This window comes from Chelmon rostratus, chromosome 22 (assembly GCF_017976325.1).
Source record: "Chelmon rostratus isolate fCheRos1 chromosome 22, fCheRos1.pri, whole genome shotgun sequence".
Classification (NCBI taxonomy): domain Eukaryota; kingdom Metazoa; phylum Chordata; class Actinopteri; order Chaetodontiformes; family Chaetodontidae; genus Chelmon; species Chelmon rostratus.
Window position 1 is genome coordinate 17,248,792 of NC_055679.1, and position 26,184 is coordinate 17,274,975.

General features: G+C 41.4%; 1 protein-coding gene across 2 annotated transcripts; it reads left to right on the forward strand.

Annotated features, from left to right (window-relative positions):
• The first annotated feature begins 603 nt into the window (after positions 1-603).
• tbc1d30 (TBC1 domain family, member 30) lies at positions 604-25,768 on the forward strand. 2 transcript variants are annotated; one of them, XM_041964324.1, is made up of 15 exons: positions 604-1,289; positions 4,838-5,002; positions 10,908-10,969; positions 11,312-11,377; positions 12,057-12,182; positions 13,016-13,201; positions 13,364-13,433; positions 13,952-14,050; positions 14,250-14,418; positions 15,609-15,714; positions 15,801-15,907; positions 16,685-16,824; positions 17,985-18,233; positions 19,267-19,353; positions 21,317-25,768. In XM_041964324.1, exons 1-15 carry the CDS (start codon positions 779-781, stop codon positions 22,513-22,515), a joined length of 3,342 nt encoding a protein of 1,113 aa, XP_041820258.1. In that variant the 5' UTR covers positions 604-778; the 3' UTR covers positions 22,516-25,768. The 2 variants fall into 2 exon arrangements, with proteins under 2 accessions (XP_041820258.1, XP_041820259.1); XM_041964325.1 differs by lacking the exon at positions 19,267-19,353.
• The last annotated feature ends 416 nt before the right edge of the window (positions 25,769-26,184 follow it).

Sequence of the window (26,184 nt, forward strand, 5' to 3'; positions counted from 1 at the left end):
TTGCATACTGAGGTTTTTAAAGTCATGCAATAACATTTAACAATCTTAACATGGTTTTCTATAATGCCAACTTTCACTCACCACAAAATAAATAATTCCTAAACCACACTGATTGATTAAACAAGGTCTAACCAGATGAACAACATTTCAAGGTACTATAATTAATGACTCTTAAAAGTCTACTGCATTTTCTAATTCGAACTTTGTTTTTGGTGTCCATATACCAATACTAACATACACATTTAACCATTTAAGTTAATTAAGCACAAATACATGAACAAAAAAGTAGTTTTAAATTATTATTTTTTCTGTTATTTTCCGTTGTTTTCTACATTAAAATATGCTAAATGTTACTGGTGAAAACGGATCGCCGTCGGAAACAATGTCCTGGCATAGCTTTAAAACGCGGAAGCCGATTGGTCGGTGCACTTTTGGCTCCTCCGTGATTGGTCAATCCCAGGCACCTGCAGCACCTGCCGCGCGACCTGAGGAAAGTTGGGTAGCCGTTGAGAAGTTCCACAGAGTGGGCTGGCCCATTGTTCAGTGCCGGAGGGGAGGACGGTAACGTTCAGGAAGGGAAGTAAAAGCCGTCAGACAGGTCTCTACCTTTCGGAGGAGAGGAATGGAGTGCTCCAGGAACTCTATCCTCCTCGAGACGCGCTTACAAAACTTTACAACTTCGGCTATGTTGTCTGGAAAGATGACAACTCGCATGTAGAAAAACGTTTACCAGAACAGTGAGTTAATTTTAGCTAGTTTGCCGCTAATAAAGAAAAAAATGGCGTCGGAGGTGAAATTAAACGGGACTGAACTTTTGGAAGTTGACATATGCGACCGCGGCGTGTGTTCCGAGGACGAGAGCGGCGTTTTTGTCAACTGCGCCGCCTCCTCCCCGGATGATTTCTCCGGCTTCCAGCAGTGGACGAGCCCCGCCGAGTCACCTAATGACACATCATCACGGTCGGTACAGCAGGTCCACAGCGAGCACGGAGCTCCGTCTGGCACCGTTACTGCCACCCAAAGGGCCAACGCGGCCGCAGACAGTGACCCCGAGTCCCGGGAAGATGGAGTCAAGGCTCCGAGGAGCTCCATAGTGGACTGTCTGTTGGTGGAGCTGTATGAGACGTACAGTGGAGGCAGCAGGAGGAATGTCGACAGCTGGGACAGCTCCACGGAGGCGTCCGGGTCTGATGCTTTCCTGGGCCGCAGCAACTCCGGGTCCAGCTTCCTCCAGGAGCTCCAGGAGAAGCACACCAGGAGGCATCAGATGAACTACCTGGCCCAGAAAGGTGAGGGGTGTGTTCGTTTTCAGGGGCGTCGACAGATCCTGTTTCTCCTTTGAGGAAATAATCAAGTTTTGATACGAAATCATAAATTTGTCTCAAAGGACTGATGGATTGCAGGTACTCCACATCTTATCCTGTAAGTATAGGGCAATAGTCTTGTGTGAGATTGGATATTGAAACTATACCCAAGAGTTTTATATTAGTCTAATACATAAAGCATCATTTAGAAAATATAATTAATCTAAATTGTTTAAAAGTTACAATGAATTGCTAAGCATCTATTTTCTTATCAGGAATATATAAAAATGACAGAATAGGACAGACTACAGATTGTAAATATTGCAGCAATATATGTATGTGCAGACTTCAATGCAGCTTGCATAATAAAATCCCCTGGCACAGCCGTATACTGTATTTTTGTGCTTTTAGTTTCTTATGTTGATTACATTTGGTGCAAAGGATCATTTGTACATGTTTGCCTGCAGTGTTCTGTGGCATCTACTAGTTATTGAAGGAAGTCCCCATCTTAGCTGTCATGAATGCACCTGTTGTAGAAACTGTTCTGTGTTACATGTTATTTTTTCCTTTTAAGTTGAACTACTTTGTGCTCGCTTACTTCAGTGATTGCAGCAGTGCTGAGATTAGAAAGTGGATGCCACTTCCTATTGGTAGTGCTGCTGCTGCTGCAGGTGATGTACCACAGGTGACACCGCCGCTGCTTACATGACTTATACTGTCATCACCCACACACTTAGTTGCATGAAATATGTGCAGCACAGATGTTTGATACCTCAAAACATTTAGCACAGTGGGTTTTCCTGTCTATGTTTACCATGCCAAAGAGATGCATGTTGGTCTAAACAAGCCCCCTGTGGCCAGAGGAGTTGTTTGTACTAAACACACTGTGATTAGACATTCGGTTGAAATGTAGGAATAAGAAAGATAAGAAAATACTCATAACCAGGAAGCAGGATATTATTAATTGTGTGAACTTAGGGACGCACCGATCCAACGTTTTACATTGCTAATCATGAATGTCAAATACTGTCTACAATCTGTATAACAGCTACCTCACTGCATGAAACTCATTGAGATAAATAAGAGAATATTATGCAGCAGGAATTGCCGTGGTGGAGAGAACTAAGTCAGTGCCACGCCATGACTGAATATAACATAACGGATAGCATGCAACACTGAGTTTCATGACGACATTGACAAAGAAGCTGTATTTAATGTGCAGTGGCCATGTCTGACTGATACATGATCTGCTGAATAAGGTCAGTTTAGGGGCTGATGCATCCCAAGAAAATATAATCGATTAATTGTGAATTAACCTTGTGGTAGCCATGACTACAGGTGATAAATTATCCATCCATTCATTTAATTGCAGTTTTTCTACATGTTCAGTTTCAGATATGTTTTTTTTAATCTACAAGTAATTTCAGAGACAGACAGCAAACAGTAACTTAATTAACTTAACATAACATTAGACTCGAATTTATCATAATCAATTTGATTATTCAATTGGATGAGTCTGTTGGGAGTAGTATGTGCTTTTTGTTTTACGCCAGTTGTTTATCAAGTTAAAGCAATACAAGGCTTCACTGTAATCAGATATCAGGAGAAGCTAAACTGTCTGGAGAACATACAGGTGACTGACAGGTGGCCTCGCAGTATGCAGACCTGACAGAGGCTGATAAGTGTGTTGACGGCTCATTTACTCCTCCTCAATGTGTGCTACGGTGTTGCCTCGGAGGCTTGAATGGCACGTTACTGTGAGTGCCACGCCGCCATTGTTTCCTCTGTTCAAGAGGAATCCTACAGTAAACACAGCCAGGCCCGCGAGTCCAGCGTTTGCCCTCTAACATGCGAGGCTCAGTCAAGTTAAACAATGCAGAGGGCTGGCACTCAGGAAGAGGAAACGATAATGATAAAGCCTCAGTGAACAGCTAAAATATGTGGATACTTCTACTGCGTTCAGTCGGGGATTAATGGCCTATGATCTAGGTCCCATTTGCTAAACATATGAATGTGATGACTGGCCATCAGTGTGATATAATAAGTAAGGAAACTTGTGGTCAGACAGCAGGCTCACACTTTGCTTGGGTGTCCTCGAGGGAGACCCTGCCACCTACTGGGTGCTGTCTGCAGGTGACAGTGACCGTTGGAAGAGCATTAATATTAAAAGTTAACTTCCAAGAAAGGTGGAAATGTAGATAGAGAGATTATCATTATTGATGTTGATATAGAAAGGCAACTATGATTTTTTTCATTATTAATTAATCTTTCATTTGTTTTGATTAATTGACAAATGTTGATGCAAAGTGTTCAAAGTGATTGCTTGTGCAGATTACTTATTTTTGTCTATTTAACAGTGATCTTATGGTATATAAAAATGTAAAATCTATAAAAATGAGAAAACTCTGATACAGTGTTTTGATTGCTGCTGGAGTATTGATTAATATACAGCATTTTGGTTCAAATAAGCAGCAAATCCTTACTTTTTCAAAGCTGTAATGAGCAAATATTTGATATTTTCACTTGATATAAATATCATTGATTAAGTTTTTGTCCATTGAGTGCAAGAGCAGTATTGGGTCACAGGATAGATTGATTTGATCTCAATTAGCCCAGACGTCCTCATTTGTAGCAGATGGCAGTTTTATTACATTTTTATGCTCCTCTGCTTTAAAGATTGAGTCTCTGGTTCTTTAGTTGAGTTGTCCCAGAAAAATCAGAGGACAAAATGTCACCATAATGTGTTTCTGTCCCACAGATCTGTTTATTTAGATCGGTGTCACCTTCAGTTGAAAATCAATCTTCAGCCTAAAACAGTTTGTCTCCATTAATGGGAGGAGGGTGTGTGTGTGTTTATGTGGGCCAGTGTTCTGGTTTTCATTTCTCCTTTGCCTGCAGCAACAGGAAAACAGACAAATGACTGTGATATTCTCATCAGTGGAGCGCAGACCTCACGTGTTATTTCAAACTATATCAAGTAGCTTTATTTAGATCATGTTTTAGACAGACCTGAATACATCTCTGTGCTGTGATTCTGAAACAGGTGTGAAAAACAGAAAAATAAAGGGTTAATAAATCAAACTTGCAACACTTGCAATCGGTCCCAGAGCTAATTTGGAGATTGCAAACACTGTTTTGGGACTGTACCCTTTCATAGAGGGAAGAGTTGGCTCTGTAATGTACATATTACCTGGCACAGGTGTAGTCAGTTGCATTTATTTGTGGATTGTTGAGACAGTATTCACTGGAATTAAATAATCCAGTGAGCCCACAAATGAGTGATGTGTTTATGTGCAGGTGAGAAAGTCTAACGTCCTTTTTTGCAGCTTATTCATGTGGAATTTCTGAGTGGAAAAACAGCTTCTATGTGTTTTAATTGTGTTTTAGGATTTCCAAATTATTTCAGACATTTAGACGTTTGCCCTCTTTGAAAAAATAAAACCTGAGAAAAACCATATAAAGGTAAATCAATGCTATGGCAACACTGATTGCACTTTGTTTCTGTGTTTGCGTGCTTCCGTTTGCTTGTTCAGCCCCGGAGGAGCTGCGTTCAATCATCCAGGAGGTGAAATATCGAACAGGCCTGCAGTCGGCCAAGCTGATCCGCCAGCTGAGGCGACGCGACCGACTTTGCCACAAACTGCAGAAGAACTACGACATCATCACAGCGTGCCTTCAGGCGGTCTCTCAAAAACGACGTAAGAACACAAAGTTCCTCTTTTGCTTTAATGCTGAAAAACACCAGTCTGAAGCACAACCCTGATTCCAAAAGGACCCTTGTCTAGTTGTCATATCACATGTAGTATGAAAATAGCTCTGAAATTTACATAATAGGCTGTGACACAGACTCGACTGTGGGGGAATCGTGGTCATTTTCATATTCCAATCTCCCTGACCTTCCACTCCAGCCCAGCCTGTAAAATACTTTCAACTCAGCTCGCTGATCTGTTATATAAGAGACGTTTTGGAAACCTGACAAAGGTAATTTTTCCAGAGAAGAGATGATGGATCGAGCTTCATTCCGTACATGTGATTAAATATCCCGACTATACTCATCAGGAGCTTGGGAGAATAACAAAAAGGCTAAATCCATGATGTCAACATGTTGCCAGAATAAGCATATATTTACAAAAATCGATGAAGCTGATGAGTTAGTCCCAGCTTTTTTGGAATCGGGGTTGTTTTATCTCTACAGAGTGAGCGAGCTTATATTGTCGTTCAGTTGAAGCACTTAGAGACGAGATGGTTTTTCATGATGGTTCTGGAACATTATCATCAAGGCCTTTTTTTAATCATCATCCAGAGTGTTTGCAGATATTGATTCAGAACGTCATTAAGACTGGAAGCCTTTTCCACTCAGGAAGCACTTACTGTACCTGTAAGACTGACTCATAGTGTCATGCATCATTGATTCGCATTGCAAACGTCATTTCTTTAATTGATCTCCATTTTTTTTTTTAGCAAGCTGTTTGAAGGTGAATATGCAGAATCAGTGTTTCCTGAATTTTAGGGTTAGTATAGTTCACTGACTTCTATCTGGTGGATAACTTGTTGCTTAAGTATGTGCCTGTACTGCGTTTTGGAGGTAACATTCCTGACACGACGGGAGACAGTCACCTTAGTGCGAGAGTTTAATATTCTGTTAATGAATGTGATGCTTGTGAGTGTGAGTGTGTGTGTGTGTCTATATATATATTCTGTCTCTGTGACTGTGCAAGTTTGAACTGCTCACATCTTTGCTAAACTTGGTTGTAGGTAGAGGAGCCTTCAGGTAAATGATCAATGACTGAGCTGAACTGTGGCCCCTTCTGGGGGTGTTTGATTTATAATCCCGGCTCATCACTGACTCTGCCTGGTTAAAGTAGAGAAAGTGAGTTTATTGCAGTGTATATAGCATCAGCGCTAATCATTTAGCAGCGACGGCCTTCCACTCTTCAACGAAAGGGCACCTCAGAGGGCGCTTTATGATGCTTAAGGCACCACGGGGGCATCCAAGAGGACGCGTTTGCAGCAGTTTTACATGGTACACCAGGGCGGGGACCCCCTCGCCATCTCCATTATCAGTCACTTTCTTCAGGAAAAATAGTACTGTACTGAAATATTATAGTGCTGAAATAAAATCTTGGTTTGCCACATTTATCTGCTTTATCTGTCTGAACAGGTTATTTATTGGATTTTCAGTCGCTCAGTCTGATGTTTCATATATTTATGTGCAGCTGTGATTGTGGCTTAAAGAATCAGAAATCCACTCCTCTCTTTCTCATTTCCTGGTCTCTCCTTCACCATTACCTCATCCTCCTCTCCTCCCCGCGTGTCCCTCCATCCTACCGCATCCCTCCATCCTTGCACCTCCTCCTGGTGACGCCAACCCGGAGGAGGATGAGGAGGCGTGCAGCATCAGCAAGCGGCAGAAGCCGTTGTTACATCCCAAAAAGCGATCGGCTATTTTAGACATTTTCTATATTTAACGTCGATGTTTGAGTCGCTTGAACGAGGCCGTGCAGCTGAATGATGACTGGAAGCTCTGTCGTTTTTTCGGGCTGAAGTCTGAAACGCGAGCTGTCACCGGAAGAGATTTGAAACACGGTAATCAGCATAATCGATTAATTTTTAACGTCTTGGGGGAGAGCGTTCAGAGGAGCTGCTGCGTCTACGGCTATCGGGATGAACTCCCCATTGCCGGTGAAGACATAAAGGAGGATTATCAAAGCGGGACAAAACGATGAGGTGATTGAACCGGTCTGATTCCCGATGAGGCAGGAGCGGCTCTCCGCCGCCGGCAGGAGGCCGAGGGCGGGCGTTAAGCAGCGGCAGCAGGGATCGGGAGGGGTCGGCAACATCATCAGCAACGTCCTGAAGAAGCGGAACGGGATCTCCAGGAGCGCGCCCCGGCTGCTCTGCACCTTAGAGCCAGGTGACCCGCCAGCGCACGCGTGTCCGGATCAGACACATGTTTTTAGATCTATGGGGAAAAGCACGGCATTGCATTGGTCATCATGTGGGTTTAAGCAACACTTTAATGTCTGGACAGCCTGTTATTCTGGTCAATATGGCGAATTACATTTTGCACATCCCGTGGCTGCAGCCTCTTGTTCTTATGCAAATTGTGCCCTTTATACTCTCTTTTCTTTTTTATTTGATGCTTGAACATGACTGCTCATATTTCCAGAAAGTCTCATTTTATGCTGCACCTTTATGTACATAAAACTACCAATTAATTGTCATAGTTAAGCAAGTTAGACTTAAAATTATTATTTTAGGTGATCAACGTTATGGCTGATATATTTTTAAGGTCAGCCCCAACACTGATAATGTTTTAAAGTAATTATAACCCGATATAACCTGACAGATATAGTAGATTATTACTCTCTTTTGCTATGTTTCACCTATTTTCATGAATGCATCTTAGTGGCTGTTACAAAGCAATGATCTAGTTTTCCCAAGAGACCCTCAAGATGTCAGATGAGCTCATGAGGAAGTGCTGAGCTTCTGTCAAAATCAGATCATGAGAACATACAGGTCTGGTTTCATCTAATGTATCACACTGCCCAAATCATAGAGGAGATATCCCTTTACCCCTTTTCACTCTTCTTCTTAGTTGTGGAGTAGTGTGTAGCCAGCAAAAACATCCAGATTTCTCTATGTAGTTCTGCTGATGTGCACATTTTTGGCTACTAATTTAAATAAATCGATGGCTCACACTACTATGGAAATGGTACTGTCAGACATCTACTATGATCAAAGCAGTCCTGGTCTTTTCTTGTTTTGCTCCCATGTTTGATTCCTATGTTTGCCTGAAGTTTTCATTCATCCAGCTGATGCAGAGAGCTTTTTGGATAAATGACAACTGAAGCCATAAATCTGGTGTAGATAAATCAAGACAAGGACACTGTGAGTGGAGGGCAAGTCTGGTTTCTACTGCTGCTGGATGCTGATAAAACGCAGACAGCACAGCAAACGTCCGTCCATTTCTCAGATATTTATCAAATGCTGAGTCATTTGAACACTAAATGTCAGCCCACAAAATACATCATACCACCCCAACAAAGCTTTAATCTTGTTTATACCTGATAAATACTTTCTGTCCTCTCCTCCTTCTCACTCTCTTCCCTCTCCTCCCTTACTTCTTTCTTTAATTAATTCTCCTCTTTCCATTTTCCTTCTGTCCTTTCGTAATACTTCCCTCCCCCCTCAGTTGCTCCCAGTAGTGGAAAACAGCTAAGTATGTTTACTCAAGTACTTTACTTAATTGCAATTATGGGGTACTTCTACTTAACTTGAGTATTTCCATTTTATGCTACTTCAACTCAATATTGGATTTTTATGCCAACATTTATTTGATAACTTCACTTACTTTGCAAATTCAGACTAATTTAAATAATTGATATAAAACTTTATTGATCCCTGGGGGGAATTCACAAGCCACCCACAGCAGTAAATGAAGTCATTAAAATTAGCTGCACTCTTAAAAGCCGTAACATTAAAGTGATGATCACAATAATGTGCCAGTAATTATATTCCAGTAGTATAATAAATATGGTTGAAATGGGCCATTCTGCATAATGAGTGCTTTCAATTTTAGTGCTTTAAGTATATTTTGATGCTAATACTTTTGTACTTAAGTATAAATTTGAATCCAGAGTATTTCTCCACTGTTGTATTGTTGCTTTAATTTATGTACAAGGTCTGAGTACTTCCTCCTTCCTTCCTTCCTTCCTTCCCTGTTTCCTCCCTCCTCTCCCCCCTCTCTACATCCTCCAGATGGGTTAATTTCCCTTTATTTAAACTCTGCAGAGATTAAGTTATCACCTATTATGATGGAGTTGTAGCCTCTGGATCTCACCGATGTCGCCAGCCTTAGCTAAATACACGTTTTGTGTCGGTCGTGTTGCTATAATCTGTGACAGGGAAGTAGGAGGGTTTTCCGTGTTAATCCTCTCCCAAAGCTCTGGGAGGAAACCGCAGAATAAAGCGGTGTTCATCCAGTATGGCGCAGGATAAACCGACAGAGGCGGACCATGCAGGTTAAACACGTATTTTGTCATATTTTGGGACTTTTATTGTAGTGAAAATGATATTATTCGTAGTTGTAGTGCGATCGGCTGCCGCTTCAAAGACCGAGCAGACCTCCAGAGTCCGCTGGGGAGAGAAATGGCCGCAGTCGGGGCTGTTGGCCCGCAGCCATCCCGAGCATGTCGGGACCTTCCCTCTTAACTTCAGATCAAAGTTTCATTTCCGTTTCTCCTTGGGGGGGTTTTAGCCCACTGAGCTAAATGTTCTCTACAGATATTTATGTGTGTGTGCGTGTGTGTAAAGAGATTTTACATGATTTCCCGTGATTGAAAGGCGGATTCAGCACCACGTGGAAGTGGACAGCGACACTTCCGTGAAACGTCTCAGAGCACCGAACCCTGTTCAGAAATCTGCGATTTTAACGTGAAAGCTGCAGCCTTAAATCACTTGTTTTCTAGTAATACCGAGTGAAAAAGATTGAACATGTGCATTTCTCTCAGGAGCTTTGTGCACAGGTGGAAAACACTCACAGCTTCCGGTGTTTGGATCTTTTTTTTTCCTGACTTTGATTGCGCTATAAACGCTGACATAATGTCAGTTTACTGACCTTTATATTTGTGGGACAGTCTGCAGGCTGTCACAGTTCTGTTTCGCTTCTGTAAACATCGTTTTGAGAAGTAAGCACTTATTTGTTGGCTTGACTTAAGTTAAATAAGAAATGAATGTTTTTCTGAAGGATTTTGGTTTGCCATATGATGAGCGTTTCATTTGCTTGCATGCATTATATTTGGCCATCTGAAGTTGCTCCATTCTATCTTCTGTAGAAACTAAGCCTCCTGGACTCTGTATATCCCCTCAGTTTAAGATGCATTTGATGCCGTTTAAACTCCTTAATGGTTTGGACGGTTCCACATAATCAAAAGCTTTTTAAAATCTTCTTGTGTAGTCTGACACTTTTATATCACAAACAACTCATGATACATCCATGGAGCACCTCATCATTTTGGTTTGGATGCTGCTATTGAAATAAGGTTTACTTACTTACATAAATCCCCCCTTAACTAGTGTTAAGTTTAATTCTACCAGAGTTAGGTTATACTGGGAGGTGTTTCCAATATTTTGTCCACCCTCTTTATATAGCCAAGCTTAGGCTGTTGTAGTAGATGGCTGTTGTTGCTGATGTTGTGTTCAGTCTCGCTTGTCATTGGTTGATACTTTGGTCTTTTATAATATCTGGTCAACTTGATGTCATTTTACGTGCAGACTGAGCATCTTTTGAACCTTGATCATCTCCATAATATTCCCTTTAAGTAGCTTCTATATGGAAACAATATTTTTTCCATACTGAGTGACAATATCACAAAATATGCTGCATCAGCGAAGCTATACGTCAAATCACTAAAGCTCCTCATGACAAAGATGCTAATTATACATAGAAAATCTGTGTTTACTATGTACATATACATAGATTAATGTTATAGATTCATATATACAGTAAATGTTGATCGTTTTCTGCATATTTTTCCAAATTTTAGTCTGACATCCTCTGTAAAGTCAGACGAGTGACCAGGTTTCTCCGTTTTTTCGTAGGAGTCGACACAAGACTGAAGTTTACCATTGAACCATCACTGGGGAAGAATGGATTCCAGCAGGTAAACACTCTGGAAATGTGGTTCAGTTTAAAGATTCAACATGATCCATCAGCCCCACTATGTCTGATAGTTTTCTTACTGCTTTTGGCTGCTGATTAAATGTTGTGTGTGTGTGTGTATATGCAAATGTGTTTCAGTGAGGGAGAGACTGTGATAATGCCAACTTGTTAAACACTGGAGCACCCCTTTTCTTTTAATGACAGTAAATAATATCCAGTAGTATTAATACAGTATTTATCACTATTGTGTTGCTGGGTCACACGCAGACAGCCGTGGCCTCAGTGGGAGTGTGCTGGTTAATTAAAGGAGTAAATAAAACAGTGTGTTTTTCCTTCCCTGCAGTGGTACGACGCCCTTAAGGCCGTGGCTCGGCTCCCAACTGGGATCCCAAAGGAATGGAGGAAGAGGGTATGTAACTTAAAATAAGTAAATTTACATTGTTGGGATAATTATCTTTGTTTCCAGTGTTGGAAATGTAGTAATTTGCTGTACTAATGCTGTAGTGGTGGATTTAGCAGCTTTGTAGTTGTTGCATGTTCAGTGAACATCTGCATAAAGTCTGAGCCACAACCTCCAGGTGTTACTTCTGTTTGAACCATAAATATCTTCATATAAAGAGACATTTTGATAATACGACCTGATGCATTTCTCCGCTTTGCTTGTGTGTTTTTTAACCCGGAAGGTATTTCGTAAAGAAAATTCTGACCCAGTTGTACTATTACAAGACGAGTCTGTTTTCTTTATTATTGTTGACCTGCAAGCAGAGTTTCACAGTCCTGAGAGAGACAGCACAGTATATAGGAACAATATGCAGAGGCACTTTCTCTGCAAAGCTCCATTTATTTCACATCCTAACTTCATCTCTCGGGAAGAGAGAGCAGGAAATAGAAATGCTTACTTTCATCTTGCCAGACGAGATGAACAATGAAATCTTGTCTCTTCCCCGAACTTGCAAAACAAGCGGAATCACTGTGAACAAGGGGCCTCTTACACAAGTGCTGGAGGAAAAGGAAACCCGAGAAGGTAAAACAGGAAAGTTTTAAATATTTGCTCATATGACTCTGTAGAGACTGTTGTCTGTCTGCAGGTTTGGCTAACGCTAGCAGACCAGTACCTCCACAGTATCTCTATTGACTGGGAGAAGACGCTGCGTTTTGCCTTTAACGAGCGAAGCAACCCAGACGATGACTCCCTCGGCATCCAGATCGTTAAGGTAATCGCATGGTATTACTATGTTGGGGGTGGGATGAAATGAATGTGTATGCACAGTGTGTGTTTGCAAATTAAAACAATGACATGAGAGCAGAGTTTGTTTTGTTTGTTTGTTTTAGTTTAGTTTGTCTGTTTTTTGAGAATGATTTTTTTTTTTGTCTTGGTCACTGATGAAGACGGTTATGTTTGTATGAAAGCTCCAGAAAAGCCATTAAATGGACCTCGAGTTAAGGTTATTTTGTCCAGACTTTAGCTGGACACGGACCATCAAATATCCAGTTGTAATAGTCTCATATGAGCCTGAAATATTGGTCTAGCTCTTCTGGCACAGACTACTATGTGCCAGGTCCAATAAAAAGCAGGTTTCATTTCGACACACAAGTTATTTCACACAGTCTGAGCCTGATGATTGAGAAATCATCTCCAGGAAGTGCACAGTAATGACGACTCACATCAAAGAGGGACACACATAAAAGAAAAAAAACCTTTCAGCTTCAATAGCCATCATTGCTTGCACTGAGGGTACATAATCATATCCTACTAATAAAATCCAGTGTGTCCTTTGAATGTTGATGTGACTGAGAGGAGCAGTGTCCGGTGGAGGATGTTTGATTATGACTGTGTGTCAGAGAAAGAGATGACTGCATCATGGAAACATGACGATGAGTCAGATTCAACATGGCTGTTTTCCATCAGCGGGGCAAAGTCCGATCATCCACGCCAGCGTTTGTCTTCTTGTCACAGTGTGTCGGTCCTAAATGCATGAAATGATCAGTTAGTTATCCAGTTAATGCACTGATAATAATCCATACTGTGTATCCTTCTGATGTCCAGGACCTACACAGGACGGGCTGCAGTTCTTACTGTGGCCAGGAGGGGGAGCAGGACAGGGTGGTGCTGAAGAGGGTGCTGCTTGCGTACGCCCGCTGGAATAAAACTGTGGGCTACTGCCAAGGATTCAATGTACTGGCTGCACTCATACTGGAAGTTACTGAAGGCAATGAGAGTGATGCACTAAAGGTAAACACTCAGTAATACAATTAACATGCTAAAACACAAAGAAAATGAATGCAGATTTGAAAAATATGCTCAAAATTAGATTTATGCTGTATGAAAATGTAGCTTTGTGCCTTTTGAAGATTAATTACACTTCACTGTCTTTTTCTGCTCGTCTGTATTCAGGTGATGATCTATCTGATTGACAAAGTGCTGCCTGAGAGTTATTTTGCCAACAACCTGCGAGCACTGTCAGGTAAACACAATGACACGTGCAGGTTGAGAAATAAACTGCACGTTCCATAAATCTGTACAAAAAAGTACAGTACGTTTTCAGTAAAATATGCAGTCTGTATGCCACATTACACACATTATAGACAGATCCAATGTGCCTATTTACTAGTCTTCTGTGGTAGTAAATTGAATAAATGTGGGCTTTGGATGATTTGTTGAACAAACAAGGAATTAAAATATGTCAACTTTTGCTCTGGGAGATTGCGATCAGCATTTATTGCTATTTTCTGACATTTTGTAGCTCAAAACAGTGTCAGATTAATTGTTAAATACAATGAACGTTTCAGTTCGGATTTCAGCAGCTAAAATGTTAACGGATGTGAGAAAAACCTCACTTATCAAAACAGACCTTCAAGTTTTCCATTACATGGTGAACCATCTACAGCACCTACTGATTTGGGACTAGATGGATACCATTAGGTTGTTGCCACGTGGACCCTCTAACGATGTCTAATGGTAATGTCTAATGTCTCCTGTCAGTGGACATGGCGGTGTTCAGAGACCTGCTGCGTCTAAAGCTGCCCAGACTCTCCCAGCATCTCCACCACCTTCAGAAAGCTGCCAACAGAGAAGCTGGAGGTACAAATCTGTGTCCTACAAACATGCTACCTGGTACAAATATTCTTGCAAAGCTACCTGATGCTGCTCTAACTGTTAAATAACTGTTAATTATATGCACAGAGGCAACAGTACTTTAAATGCTGTGCATGCCTTAATACCTAAATGTGTGTAATAACTAAACTAACATCACAATCCACACGGTGCTGTTTTCTCTCAGGCAGCTACGAGCCTCCGCTGACCAACGTGTTCACTATGCAGTGGTTCCTCACCATGTTCGCCACCTGCCTGCCGGCGCCCACCGTGCTCAAGATCTGGGACTCAGTGTTCTTCGAGGGTTCAGAGGTGCTGTTCCGGGCTGCCCTCGCCATCTGGGAGAGACTGGGAGAGTGAGTGGACCAATGCTTACAGAAAGATTTGACTTGTGGGGGGATTTTGATTGACAGTTTTAACATTTTTGTGTCCAAATGTGCAAATGGTACTTTTTTTGTGCTGATAATTTTCATGCTCAAATACATAAGAAATATATTAATTAGGAAATATTTCCTCTTCAGTCTTGTTTTAGTCAGACTTATGAAGAATTTGGACACTAAAAATCACCACTGAAACCCAGAGCAGTGCTAAAAAATACAAATATTATTACAAGAAAACACACTAATAGCACTGCTCCAGCTGCTACTAATGTTAAACCAGCACATGTGAGAATGTTAAACTGGAAATGCCTTCTTTTTTTTTTTTTTTCAACATAATTTTTATTGAACTTTTTTGCGCAAAGCAGGCTTGACAGGGACAATAAACAATCATAGTACTAGCACCAGTGCTCAAAATTCAGGCAATCGATCGGCATAAAGGTACTGAATACAACAAAATGAGAATAATAGTAAATTAAATAAAAGAAAATAAAAAGAAAACAGCCCACAATTAAATAAATACATAGATTGGGAGCTCTGGGGGTGCAAGGACAGCATAAGATGTACTACATAACAATATCGCATGAAATTATGGCTCTACAGCCTTAGACCAGGCCAGACCTACAAGCCCAGACCTCATCCTACAGGATATAGGTGCACCCAAATAATCAAGGAATGGATCCCAGGTCCGATAAAATAAGAAAGGTTTATCCTTCAACGCCGTAGAGAAGGCTTCAAGTGGGAAGATACTCATCACAGTTTGTCGCCATTGAACGAGAGTGGGAGCCTTATCGGTGATCCACAAGGCCAGTATACATTTCCGGGCACAGTGCAGTAGGATGTCCAAAGGGTCTCTGTTGCGAAAGCCAGCAGGTAACTCATCATTAAGACCCAGTAGACAGGTCCTGGCGCCCAGATGTAGGTGCCGCTTAAAAACTACATTCAACTGTTGAATAATTGTAGTCCAAAACTGCTGGATGTGGGGACAGTTCCACAAACAATGAATAAATGACCCCGTGGAAATGCCTTCTTAACATCCTGCTCTCCCCCCTCTGTATTCTCCTGTGTTGATTTTTGCTTCCTGATTTTCGATTGCATCTTCCTCCTCTCCTGTCTCCCTCTTCTCATATCTCATAAACGCTGCTCCTCTTCCTCCTGTCTCTGTCCAGGAGGATCGAGTACTGTCAGACGGCGGATGAGTTTTACAGCACGATGGGTTGTCTCACTCAGGAGATGCTGGAGGACAACCTCATCGATCCCACTGAGCTCATGCAGGTACGGGATAAACAAAACCCTTCACACCTTCCCAGCCTCTTGATCAGATGTGTGGTGTCAATGTGATTTTTCTCTCCATCTGTCAGGAGGTTTACTCCATAGCAGTGTTTCCTTTCCCGCAACTGGCTGAGCTGAGAGAGAAATACACCTACAACATCACTCCGTTCCCTACCTCAGTCAAATCCAATGGAAGGTTTGTTTGACAAGTAGCATTGCTTAAAACACTCCACATGGTACTCCATAGATAGATAGATAGATAGATAGATAGATAGATAGATAGATAGATAGATAGATAGGTAGGTACTTTATTCATCTCCAAAGAGAAATTTGCAGTTCCAGCAGCTCAAAAAGGTGGACACACAAGGGCATGCAAAATAAGAACAGGAACTACTTTCAAGGAATGCGCAACTTACAAGTGATGAACAACTTTCAAGTACAGATCAACCTTCAAGTAAGGCACAACTTTCAAGTAAGAGGCAAAAATACAATACAAAATACAAGATAACAATATAAGAAAAAATAGTGAAATAAAAATGAAGAACTAAGCTATACATATTCATCATTTAATTTCACCACCTTACTGCCCTGAAAGGCACCCTGTGGAGTTAAATATTGTATTGTATAAATATTGTAAATATTCTAGTCCACAGAGGCCAGATTTTTTACCTTTTTCTTGTACAAATTGGATCTTGCCACTTCTATAGATAGATAGATAGATAGATAGATACTTTATTCATCTCCGAGGAGAAATTTGCATATAGATAAAGATACACTTTGTAATTGCAGCATTACCTAAGTTAATGTGCACATTCATCATTTGGAGGCATAAAACTGAAAATTCAGGGAAAAACAGGACTTTTGTGGAGCAAAAGTTGCCCCCAAAATGTTTATGATGAGAAATCTGTGTGAGGTGGTGGTGATGGGAGCATGTTTTAGAGCCAGTGATGATGATGTTATTATCTTGTACCAGTGGTGGTCTGGGCAGCTGGGAGAGCGACGACGATGTTGACATGGATGATGAAGACTCTGTGGTGACGGCGCTAGGTTGCCTGGGCCCCCTGGGTGGCCTGCTGGCCCCCGAGCTGCAGAGATACCAGAAACATCTGAAAGGTCAGCGCAGCCACATGAATTACTACACAGGGTTTTTAGTGTGTCTTAAGTGCACAGAGACAGCAGCCAAGTGGCTCGAGACAAACTGCTGCCCCAAATCCCCGTGTTCTGCCCCCGATTCGACTCCAATTACAAACTGTCTCTGATCTGTTTCCTCCAGACAAATCCCCACTTCCTCCTCCTTCAACGGCTCGACCAAAGATGAAAAAAAGGCCAACAGCCTGAGAGACTTAGTTGAAAACGTTGGTTAAGATCTGAAGCCGTAGTCGTCACTCTCCAGACTTCAGAGAAAGGAGTGCTTCATTTAACCCCACATGCAGATCTCAGCACAGCTGATTTGACCTGGTTCAAAGGGGGAGCGTGGCTCATTCTTGTAGCAAATGAACATCACTAAATCATCCTGAGACAACAGTATAATTACAGTAAACAGACTGCTCCGCCAGCTGCTGCAGGCCTCTGCAGAGCGTTTTGTGCTGCTGGGTTGGATTTGGCCTTTGTGACACAAAAGGAGGAAAGCTGCTGAAAAAGTGATGAAAAAATAACTTCCAACACACTCAACTTTTTCACTGTTGCTAAATGTCAAACATGTGTCAACAAAATGAACTTTTTATCTTCAAAGGCTGCTTTTGTCTAAAAGCATAATTTTAATCACGTCATCGGAGCTGAAAAACAGGAAACTCACTCAGTTTGCTGCGATGGTTTCATCCAGAACCGAAGCCTTTGAAAACTGTAACTTTAGACCTTCTACTGTGGTCTGCAACAAACATTTGGCCTTTTAGATATAAAAATAAATACAACACAAACTCTCCGAACTCTGTTGTCATCCTCCTCAGATAGCATCAAGAAGCTTTTTTATGTGCCGCTTAGTTTTGTGTCTTGAGTGTTCAGCTGATCTTGATTAAAGGGGATAAAAGCAAAACTGGGTGAGCACATAAGTAAGAAAAGGAGCTTAAAAAGACCGAAAAGGCACATTGAGTTTTGTCTGATTTGTGTATTTTGCTGGAACCAAAGCCCTTGATTCTAATCTTTGAACGTTTCTTCTGTCAATCACAGCGGCTGAAAGCGAAAATCACAGTGATGGAAAAGTAGAAAAAGAGTTTGATGTTGGGATAAAGAACATGATGTGAGATCTGATCACTGTTTCTTCTCTCGACCTCCAGAGCAGCGAGCAGAGCAGGGGAACATCGCAGAGCTGAGCCCGGGAGCAGTGGGAGCTGGAGGGGTAGGAGGTGGAGGAGGAGGAGGAGGAGGAGGAGGGGGAGGGGGGGGTGCCAGGGCGGAGCATAAAGCAGCAATCAACAGCATGATGATGGAGAGAATGAGCACCGACATCTACGCCCTGAAGAAGCAATACACGCGCATCAAAAGGCGGCAGCAGCAACAGGCTATGCAACTGTACATACGCACAGGTGGGCCAAAGAGCAGTAACAGTCATCATCATTACTTTTTCTATGGCCATCATTTTAACCGTTACTGCCTTTTATCTTCATCGTTTTCGTCAGTTTAATACCTTCAGTGTCGTTAGAAAAGATTTTTCCTCCATCAGATGAGGAGTCAGTACATTAACTACATCTCTGTTCTACCTTTTCAGTCATATCAAAACAGAATAATTAAGAAATACACATTAAAATCACTATATTACAAACATAGATTTGTATGCAGTTATGCTACATGACGCCAGGGTGAAAAAATAAATGCCAATGACAGGATGCAATGGTTTAATGTCGCTCTGGAACCACTGCTTTAAGACGCAGTAACGCAGCTTCTTTGTAGGTGGCAGCTGTAGTGAGTCACTTTCCATAAACACACAGTCAGTCACACTTTATATTAAGATGCACATATTCACCATGAATTAGTTGCTTATTAGAATGCATAATAGTAGCATATTGGCTCTGTATTAGTCTTTATAAAGCACCTATTAATGAATTATTTTGGGGTTTAGGGTTATTAAGGGTTAGGGTTTCATAATTTATGTATAACAGCTTTCTTTTTTTCTATCAATAATCAGTAATTAGGAGGCTATTGAGGGAAAACTCTCTCTCTTAGCCTAGTAGTTGTAGAATGTGAACTTGCAGAATAAGGCATTAAGAAGTGCGTTTATAATGACTAATAAAGAGACCAAATGCTACTAATATCCATGCTAATAAGCAACTAGTTAATGGTGAATATGTCTTACTCAAAATTCTTATTTCAGAACAAAATATTCAATTTAACGTGAATGTGCTGTTTAAATTAGGCATGATTTTAAAACAAAAACCTGCACTGAGCTTCAGTAAATGCACAGGATGAAGCACACTGAGAGTTTTAGAAATACTTGCTTTAAGCTCCCATACTGTTCGCTGACAGTGTAAACCAGATGAGGCTCCTTCTTGGGGCTCCACCTGGTTAGAAGGACAGAAACAGCACAAACCTGGATTTTTGACCATGATGTGTGACTCTTAGGACCTGGACCTGAAGTGGCCACAAATCCACGGGTTCCTCAGGAGCGTCTCAACAATCACAGCGACAGTACCGACCACCACGCCGACGGTACTGGTGTTGAGCCAAACGCTCGTCTGAAACTGGGTGTTCTGAGGCTGATTTGAGGGTCTTTAATGATTCAGTCATGTTTGAATTAAGATAACTGAATGATTCAATAAGAGCAGTAGAGTGATCTGGTCATAAATCTTTTTCTAATCATATAATCTACCGAGGGTTCCCAAAGCAGATTTCCAATGTAATTTTTTAATTGGGTTTATTTGAAATTAAGGAAATAACCTCACATGTTTTCAACCACACACAGTTAATTTAAATGCAAAGCAAACACTGTACAGCTTAAGAATTCACTGCTTTAAATCGGTTTATTTTGAGCGGTAGAGACAAACAAACTCTGTTATGCTTATTTCAGCAATTTCTAAATAAAGTGAAGCGAAACCCTTTGGGGGAAAAACATTGGGAATCTGGTGAGGGAGCTGCTGCCTCAAAAATACTGAAACCTCTCTGCGTTGTATGACTATACTCTGTGAATAAAATCAGGGTTTGGTTGCTGTAGGCTGAATACATATGCTCTCAGAATGCTGGAGGGTGCAGACATGCTCGTTTCATTTTGTTAAACAGCACTTGTGGCTGCAGCGTTGATTAAACAGAGACGTTTTTCATTCACTGGCTCTTTTTAAAGCTGTCACATGAGCAGTGTACTGCAGCCTCGGTCTGGCATTTCTGGAGACCTGTCACTACTGCACACACATACAGCTAATTCTAATAATGACAAAACACTGTATGCTTTTAATGCGCTGATAATTCTGGATACACACAATTTCATTTAACAGAACTCTGAATATATCTTCAGTAGTGACAGAGCTCTCCAATTCTACTTGATTTGATGATTCATGTTTCTTTGGGTGAATACTGGAGTTTTTTTCTGATTTTACTAACCTCTTTTCTGCAACCTCTAATTCCTTCCATCCAGCGTATGATGTGTGAAGCTTGTATAACGGCATTACAGCGAGAGCTGATGCTTTTCCCTTTCAGATTCAAACATCTGTGCACACACTCAAACACACTCATCCCTCTGCTTGCACACTAATCATCACTCACATAAACTCTCTGTACAGCTCAGTAATCAGCTTTTAGAAAGACATGTTTACATTACCGTGGTTTAATGACATTTAGAAAAGGCCAAAATACTGTATATCACTGCACATATTATATAATAGGAGAGAAATTAACATGTACTTGACCAGTAGTCTAAAATACTGTATGTGTCAGTGTGTGAGAGGCCTGATGGATAGAAACCAAAACACATCGGATGCCCTCTGCTGTCTGATGGAGGTTTAAAGCTTTTGGCAACAGCTGCTCAGAACAGCTGACGCTGCTGCACCTGCGTGATCAAACAGAAATGGATCATTTCTGTGGTGACTGTAGTGCTGATCCAGTTAATTAATTAATCTGTCAGTCAAAAGATCTCAGTTTTGTGGTGTGAAGTCATTTTTCCTGGATCATTTATTTAGAAAATAATAATATAAAATAATGTGTAGTGCTCACACATCACAATGGCTTCAATAGAAGATAATTGATAAAGATTAACAGTACATAGTTGCAGACCTTATTGAGTTTTCATGAGGAATCCATCCTTTAAAGAGATAAATCTGATCAGTTATGGATTTAGATGATGTACCTGCAGGATCCAGTTAACCACAGTGTCTGTGCAGCTACAGTATTGCTGTGTGGTTGTTAGCACCTGATTTGTAGTTTTAAGTTAAGTTTTAAGCAATTTGGTGTTAGATATAAAATATCTTAATGGGTAGCCGTAGTAGTTGGCCAACAAAAACAATATTTCAAGGTAGAACATGGTTCACTGTGTCACGTAAAAATTCAGTGTAAAGTTTCACCAACACTCATGAAACAACTATCTCAAACAACTCTTTTTTCAAGCATTTTTGTTATATTATACTTTATAATGTGTTTTTATCTGTTTTTGTGTCTGTCCCTTTCTCTCTCACCCTCCCTCCAGAAAAGTGCCCCGCCACCCGTGTCCTAGCCTCCCAACTCAACCCTTCCAGCTCGGTAATCAACCACCTCCTTCTGGGTCGGAAACCACGCGGCGGGAGCTCCAGACTCACATCCACGAGCACATCCACACTACCGGGGTCTCGATCCATTTCTCTGTCCCAGAGTCAGGGCTCCCCGGCCAGGCAGCGCTGTGGCTCGCTGCCCTCCAACGGTACTGGCTCTCCAGGGAGCTCCGGAGGAGGCGTGGGGTCGCCCTGGCGTGCTCACGTCCGGGTACACCGAAGGAACATCGCCAGGGCTCGAGCACAGCTGGGCTTTGGAGATTCAGAGGAAAGGGAAGATGAGGAGGAGGAGAGGGAAGATGGAGAATCAGTGAGATCGGAGGGTGAAGAGGAGAGGAAGATTGAGGAAAAGGATGAGGAGGAGCACAAAGAGGGCAGTGACTCCTCTGTGTCTCCTGACCCCTCTGGTACAGGGTCAGTATGTGAAGAACCTCCACAGGATGGGGATGGGACAAAAGAAGCAGAAGTTGCAGAGGTGGTGGTGCAACTGGACTCCCTGGATCTCGATCCGACCTCTACCAGCAACGTCAACCCAGATACACAACGCACAAGACCAGAGTCTAAACCTGTACCCCAAGTCCCTCTCCTCCCTCCTCCGCCATCCTCAAACAGACACAAAGAGTCTGACTCCTCAGGTTCGCAAAGAAACACCGCCTCTGACAGACACTTTCCCTCCATTGCTTTACCTCCACCTCACCACTCCTTCAACCCTTCTTCCTCACCTTCCACCTCGAGTCCGTCACCCTCTACACCTCCCTCCACCCCAACACCAAGCTCCTCATCCTGCCTCCCGTCATCCCCTTCAGCTGACGGCCTCTCTTCTCTCCCTCTTCCCGTATCCTCCACCTTTTACAAAACCTCCTCCCCCTCCACTCCATCACTTTCCTCTGTCTCCTCATCATCCAGATCTCACATGTCCTCCTCCCCGTCCACCCCGGCGTTCCCATCCACCAGCGCCTCCACCCCTAAACAGCAGGTCTTTTCCCCCTTCCCGAGCGTGAAGCAGCCCAGGAAATCAGCGGCAGCCAGAAATCTCGGCCTCTACGGTCCAACGTCCAGAACACCCACAGTTCACTTCCCTCAGCTCAGCCGCAACCTCAACCGTAGTAGTGGTGCCGGCACCACCGGGAGGCGATGAAAACCTCTGCACCCCTGAACTGACGCTAGAAACACACAGTCATTAGATGATGTTAAAAATCATTCTATAACTACACCGTGTTGCCTCCTGCAAATCAAGAAAACAACCCTTTTCATATCTGAGGTAGATTGAAAGTTGTGGAAATGTTCAGATGTGTGCAGAAATCGCTTGATTATTATTGAAATGAAAAGATTTCAGCTGAAAAAGTCGTCATCCTGAAATTCACAAGCCATCACAGACAAACATTTAAGAGTGGGTTAATGGTGAAGTGTTAAGGAAACTTCTTCATGTTTTTGTTCAGTGTTTGAACCACATTTGTGATGCACAGCTAAGCTAACACAGGACTATAGGACTATTACAGTATCAAGCCCTTTACAGTGGCCTATGCAGGTCCTTCTTGACCATAATGGATACATGATTAAAAAAAACCCCCACAAGATATCATATGTGAAATGTGTTTTTAGGACTCTGAAAAATTGCATTTGTACTGGACATCTGTATCTCTTCAATAACAGTTTGTGAACCCTGAGAAAAAGATTCTCCCTGGACTGAAACATGAAGATTCCAGGACAAATGATTCCTTCTGGACTCACAGGGACCATATGTGGCCACATGATGAACCATGTTTTTTCCTACGAGATTACACAACAGCCATCCCGTTGTTTCTATGCCAAGTGTTTAAAAAAAGTAACCCAAGTAGAGATTTGCTGTAAATGAAGAACCATAAAAAAATTGTGTGTACCCCTCAAAAAACTTCCCAGTCTTAAAACGTTTCATGTCCTGAAGCACTTAACGTTTTTTGTTTTGTCTGATGGTGAAATCATTCTGTATGTACACTCCCTCTCTGTAACCTCACTATTGAACACAAGGAATGTAATATGTAAGTCAATAATGGAGTAAGCATGAATGGGAATGCTAGTTTTGTTTTGGCCAGTGGGGTGGGAATACTGTGGAATTTACTATATTAAACCACACTGGTTGCTGTGTTCACATAAAATAAACCTGCACAGCACTTAAAATGAGACCTCAACGTTGAGTTCAAGTATATTCAGTATAGTCCATCCACACCACAGCATTCTTACTTGGAAACTTGCCACAAAGCTGATGCTTCTTACTTGACTTTAAATGTAGTCCAGTCTGGCAAATACAAGGAAAACCCCAGTGGTTAGTCATGTCATGTCCTGTCCTGGAGAAACAACAACCGCTCTACGAAAAAAAAATGCAGCTGAAGCACAACATACTGCTTCATTGTTTTTACATTGTAGACTTTTACATAAATGAATCAACTTTGTCCATCACTTTTTCTAAATTAAAAATACAAGCCAAACATTTATTGCAACTTTGGACTTTTCCAGATTGCACAAAGACACTTCTTAAATGGGGTGACAAATTTTCGGTTGATTGAATGAAGACCATTTTTAACTTGTTTTTCAAGTTGCTTAATTCGTGTATCAACCAAAGATTGTAGCAGGAAGTGACGTTGTTGCATGACCTATTACTGTAATTGTAAAAAAAAAAACCCAAACAAAAACCCCAAATCAATTAGTTCATATTTTTTTTATTAATTTTTAATGTCGTTAAATTGTTATTCAGAATTGAAGAAGTGAATCTACAATAATTTTCTGAATCATTCTTGTAAAACTTCATTCATAATGTAATAAAGTAATTTTTCCTGCATTGATCAATGTCAGGAAGAGGAAGAAGTGCGCACCAAGGTGATGCCACTTCCGGTTGCCATCTTTGTTTTGATTAATAAAACGGTTGAATGAAACGTGTTGAAATAGCGAGTTTAAAACCTGTATCACAGATGGAATATTTTTCCTTCCAGTTGACCCGAAGAGTTTTGAATGAAGGTGTAAATGTATTCAAAACAGTGGTAAGTGTTGTCGGTCGACTTCGCGGGGTTTTTAAACTTAGACTTGTGTTAAGGCTATCTTTGAGAAGCTTTTAGCTAACCGTTAGCTGCTAACGGTTAGCATTACGTGTCTCCAAACTTCAGATGTAAAAACGGCCAGTAACGTTGCATAAGAGTCACTAACTGGGTCCGAACCATGCGTTAAGTACGCTTTTACGTTCTGTAAAACGACCTTTATTATCATATAAAGTGAAGTGTGGTCTGTGAGAAGCTACAGAGCAGTTTGCCTTGATTTGGATTAAGCTAGCTAATTCAGCTAGCTAGTCCAAAACAGGGCTACGGAGAAGTTGACTTCAGGGCTGTACATTCTCATATTGTCATTTTTAAACCAATGCAGTTGACATAATGTTGATGGAAATAAGTTGTGCTAACAATTTACAGAGATGAGATGTGTATCACTCAACACAGTTTTCATAAGTTTGGGGATTTCTGCTGCAGTTGCTTTCCATAGTGCTAATGTATGTGAAAGTGTTAGCATTCAGGACCAGATTCAGTAGTTCTGTAGGGACAAGGGGATGTGTTTGTCTTCTCATTTTTAACTCTGCACCTGTCAGCCACCACAAGTGTATTATTCCCACCTACACCTACATGCCATCAAGTACTGTATCTGCTATTGCGTAACATTGTTAATTTTATTTCTTTTACGACCTGATAAAAATGTTTGTTGCCACCGTTTTGTCTTCGGTAGCCAAATGTCTGCGCCAGGATGTTGCGCTGCGTGGTTCAGTTAATTCTCATATTGTGTTGAAAAAATGGAAGTGCACTGAAAAAGCTTTCTGCTTTGTCTCGTTTCCACTGCCATAGTTCAGTACTGACTGATTGTTGGTTGTTACAGGGAAAACCTTATTTTTGTTATTTCATCACAACACGTCATTTTACTCCTCAATCCTGTTACTCACTAACCCACATGAATGCTGTAATTTAATGACACCAACATGGTTGTCTGCTGAATTTAGTTTCTAAGTAGCAGTTGTGTCTAGTGTGTATGTGTGGGTCTTTGACTTGACTGTTCACCCTGTGAGTGAATACATGTTAAATGCAAATGATACCACATATGTCACGCCAAAGTATGCTTGATTACTGGGAAGAGGTTTGATGTCAACTGAGGGCACTACTGCACTCCAATAAAGAAATACTTGGAAGAAAGAGACGTAGCTAAGTTCCCTGCTTTTCTGTTTAAATGCCATGTGCAGTACTGTTGTGTAGTAATGTGTATTCTTACTGGTTATGAGGTGTTATTGTAACCGACAGATTCCACAAGCCTTGCGTTGGTGACAGTTGGTGGTGGCATTAGGTCTGTAGAAATCTTGTCTTAACATCTATAAATGTGTGAAGCTGTGTGTGACTTTGATTTACTGTTAAATGGGTCCCATTCTCTTCCTCAGTCCTGTTCCGCCTTTGTTTGCATTTATTTTCAGTCATTCTCAGTGCAGTTGCTCTATTTCCTGTGTGACTGTCCTACATACTTAATCATATGAATAGTTCGATGCCATTGACTTTCAAACTTAGGTGGGGCTGGATGGCATCATAATTTAAACCATAACACAAGAGAGATTTGGTAACAGTGATTTTACTCTACTGTTCATACTGAGGTAGCTATTGGTTTTATACTAGATCTCTGGATGTTATCAGGCCGTTGTGGGTAGAGTTTCCAGTCACTAAGTGGAACTGCTGCTTCATGACAGTTCTTGCATTAATCTGACAAAGCAGCTTTATTTGACAGGCACTTAATTCACCAGCTTTGTCAAGAATTC

Excerpts from the sequence above, each read along its gene's own strand:
- tbc1d30 (XM_041964324.1), top strand. The coding sequence starts at position 779 with ATGGCGTCGGAGGTGAAATTAAACGGGACTGAACTTTTGGAAGTTGAC. Across the intron at positions 11,378-12,056 it reads CAAAGGAATGGAGGAAGAGG|GTTTGGCTAACGCTAGCAGA; the intron begins GTATGTAACTTA and ends GTCTGTCTGCAG. Across the intron at positions 13,434-13,951 it reads CAACCTGCGAGCACTGTCAG|TGGACATGGCGGTGTTCAGA; the intron begins GTAAACACAATG and ends GTCTCCTGTCAG.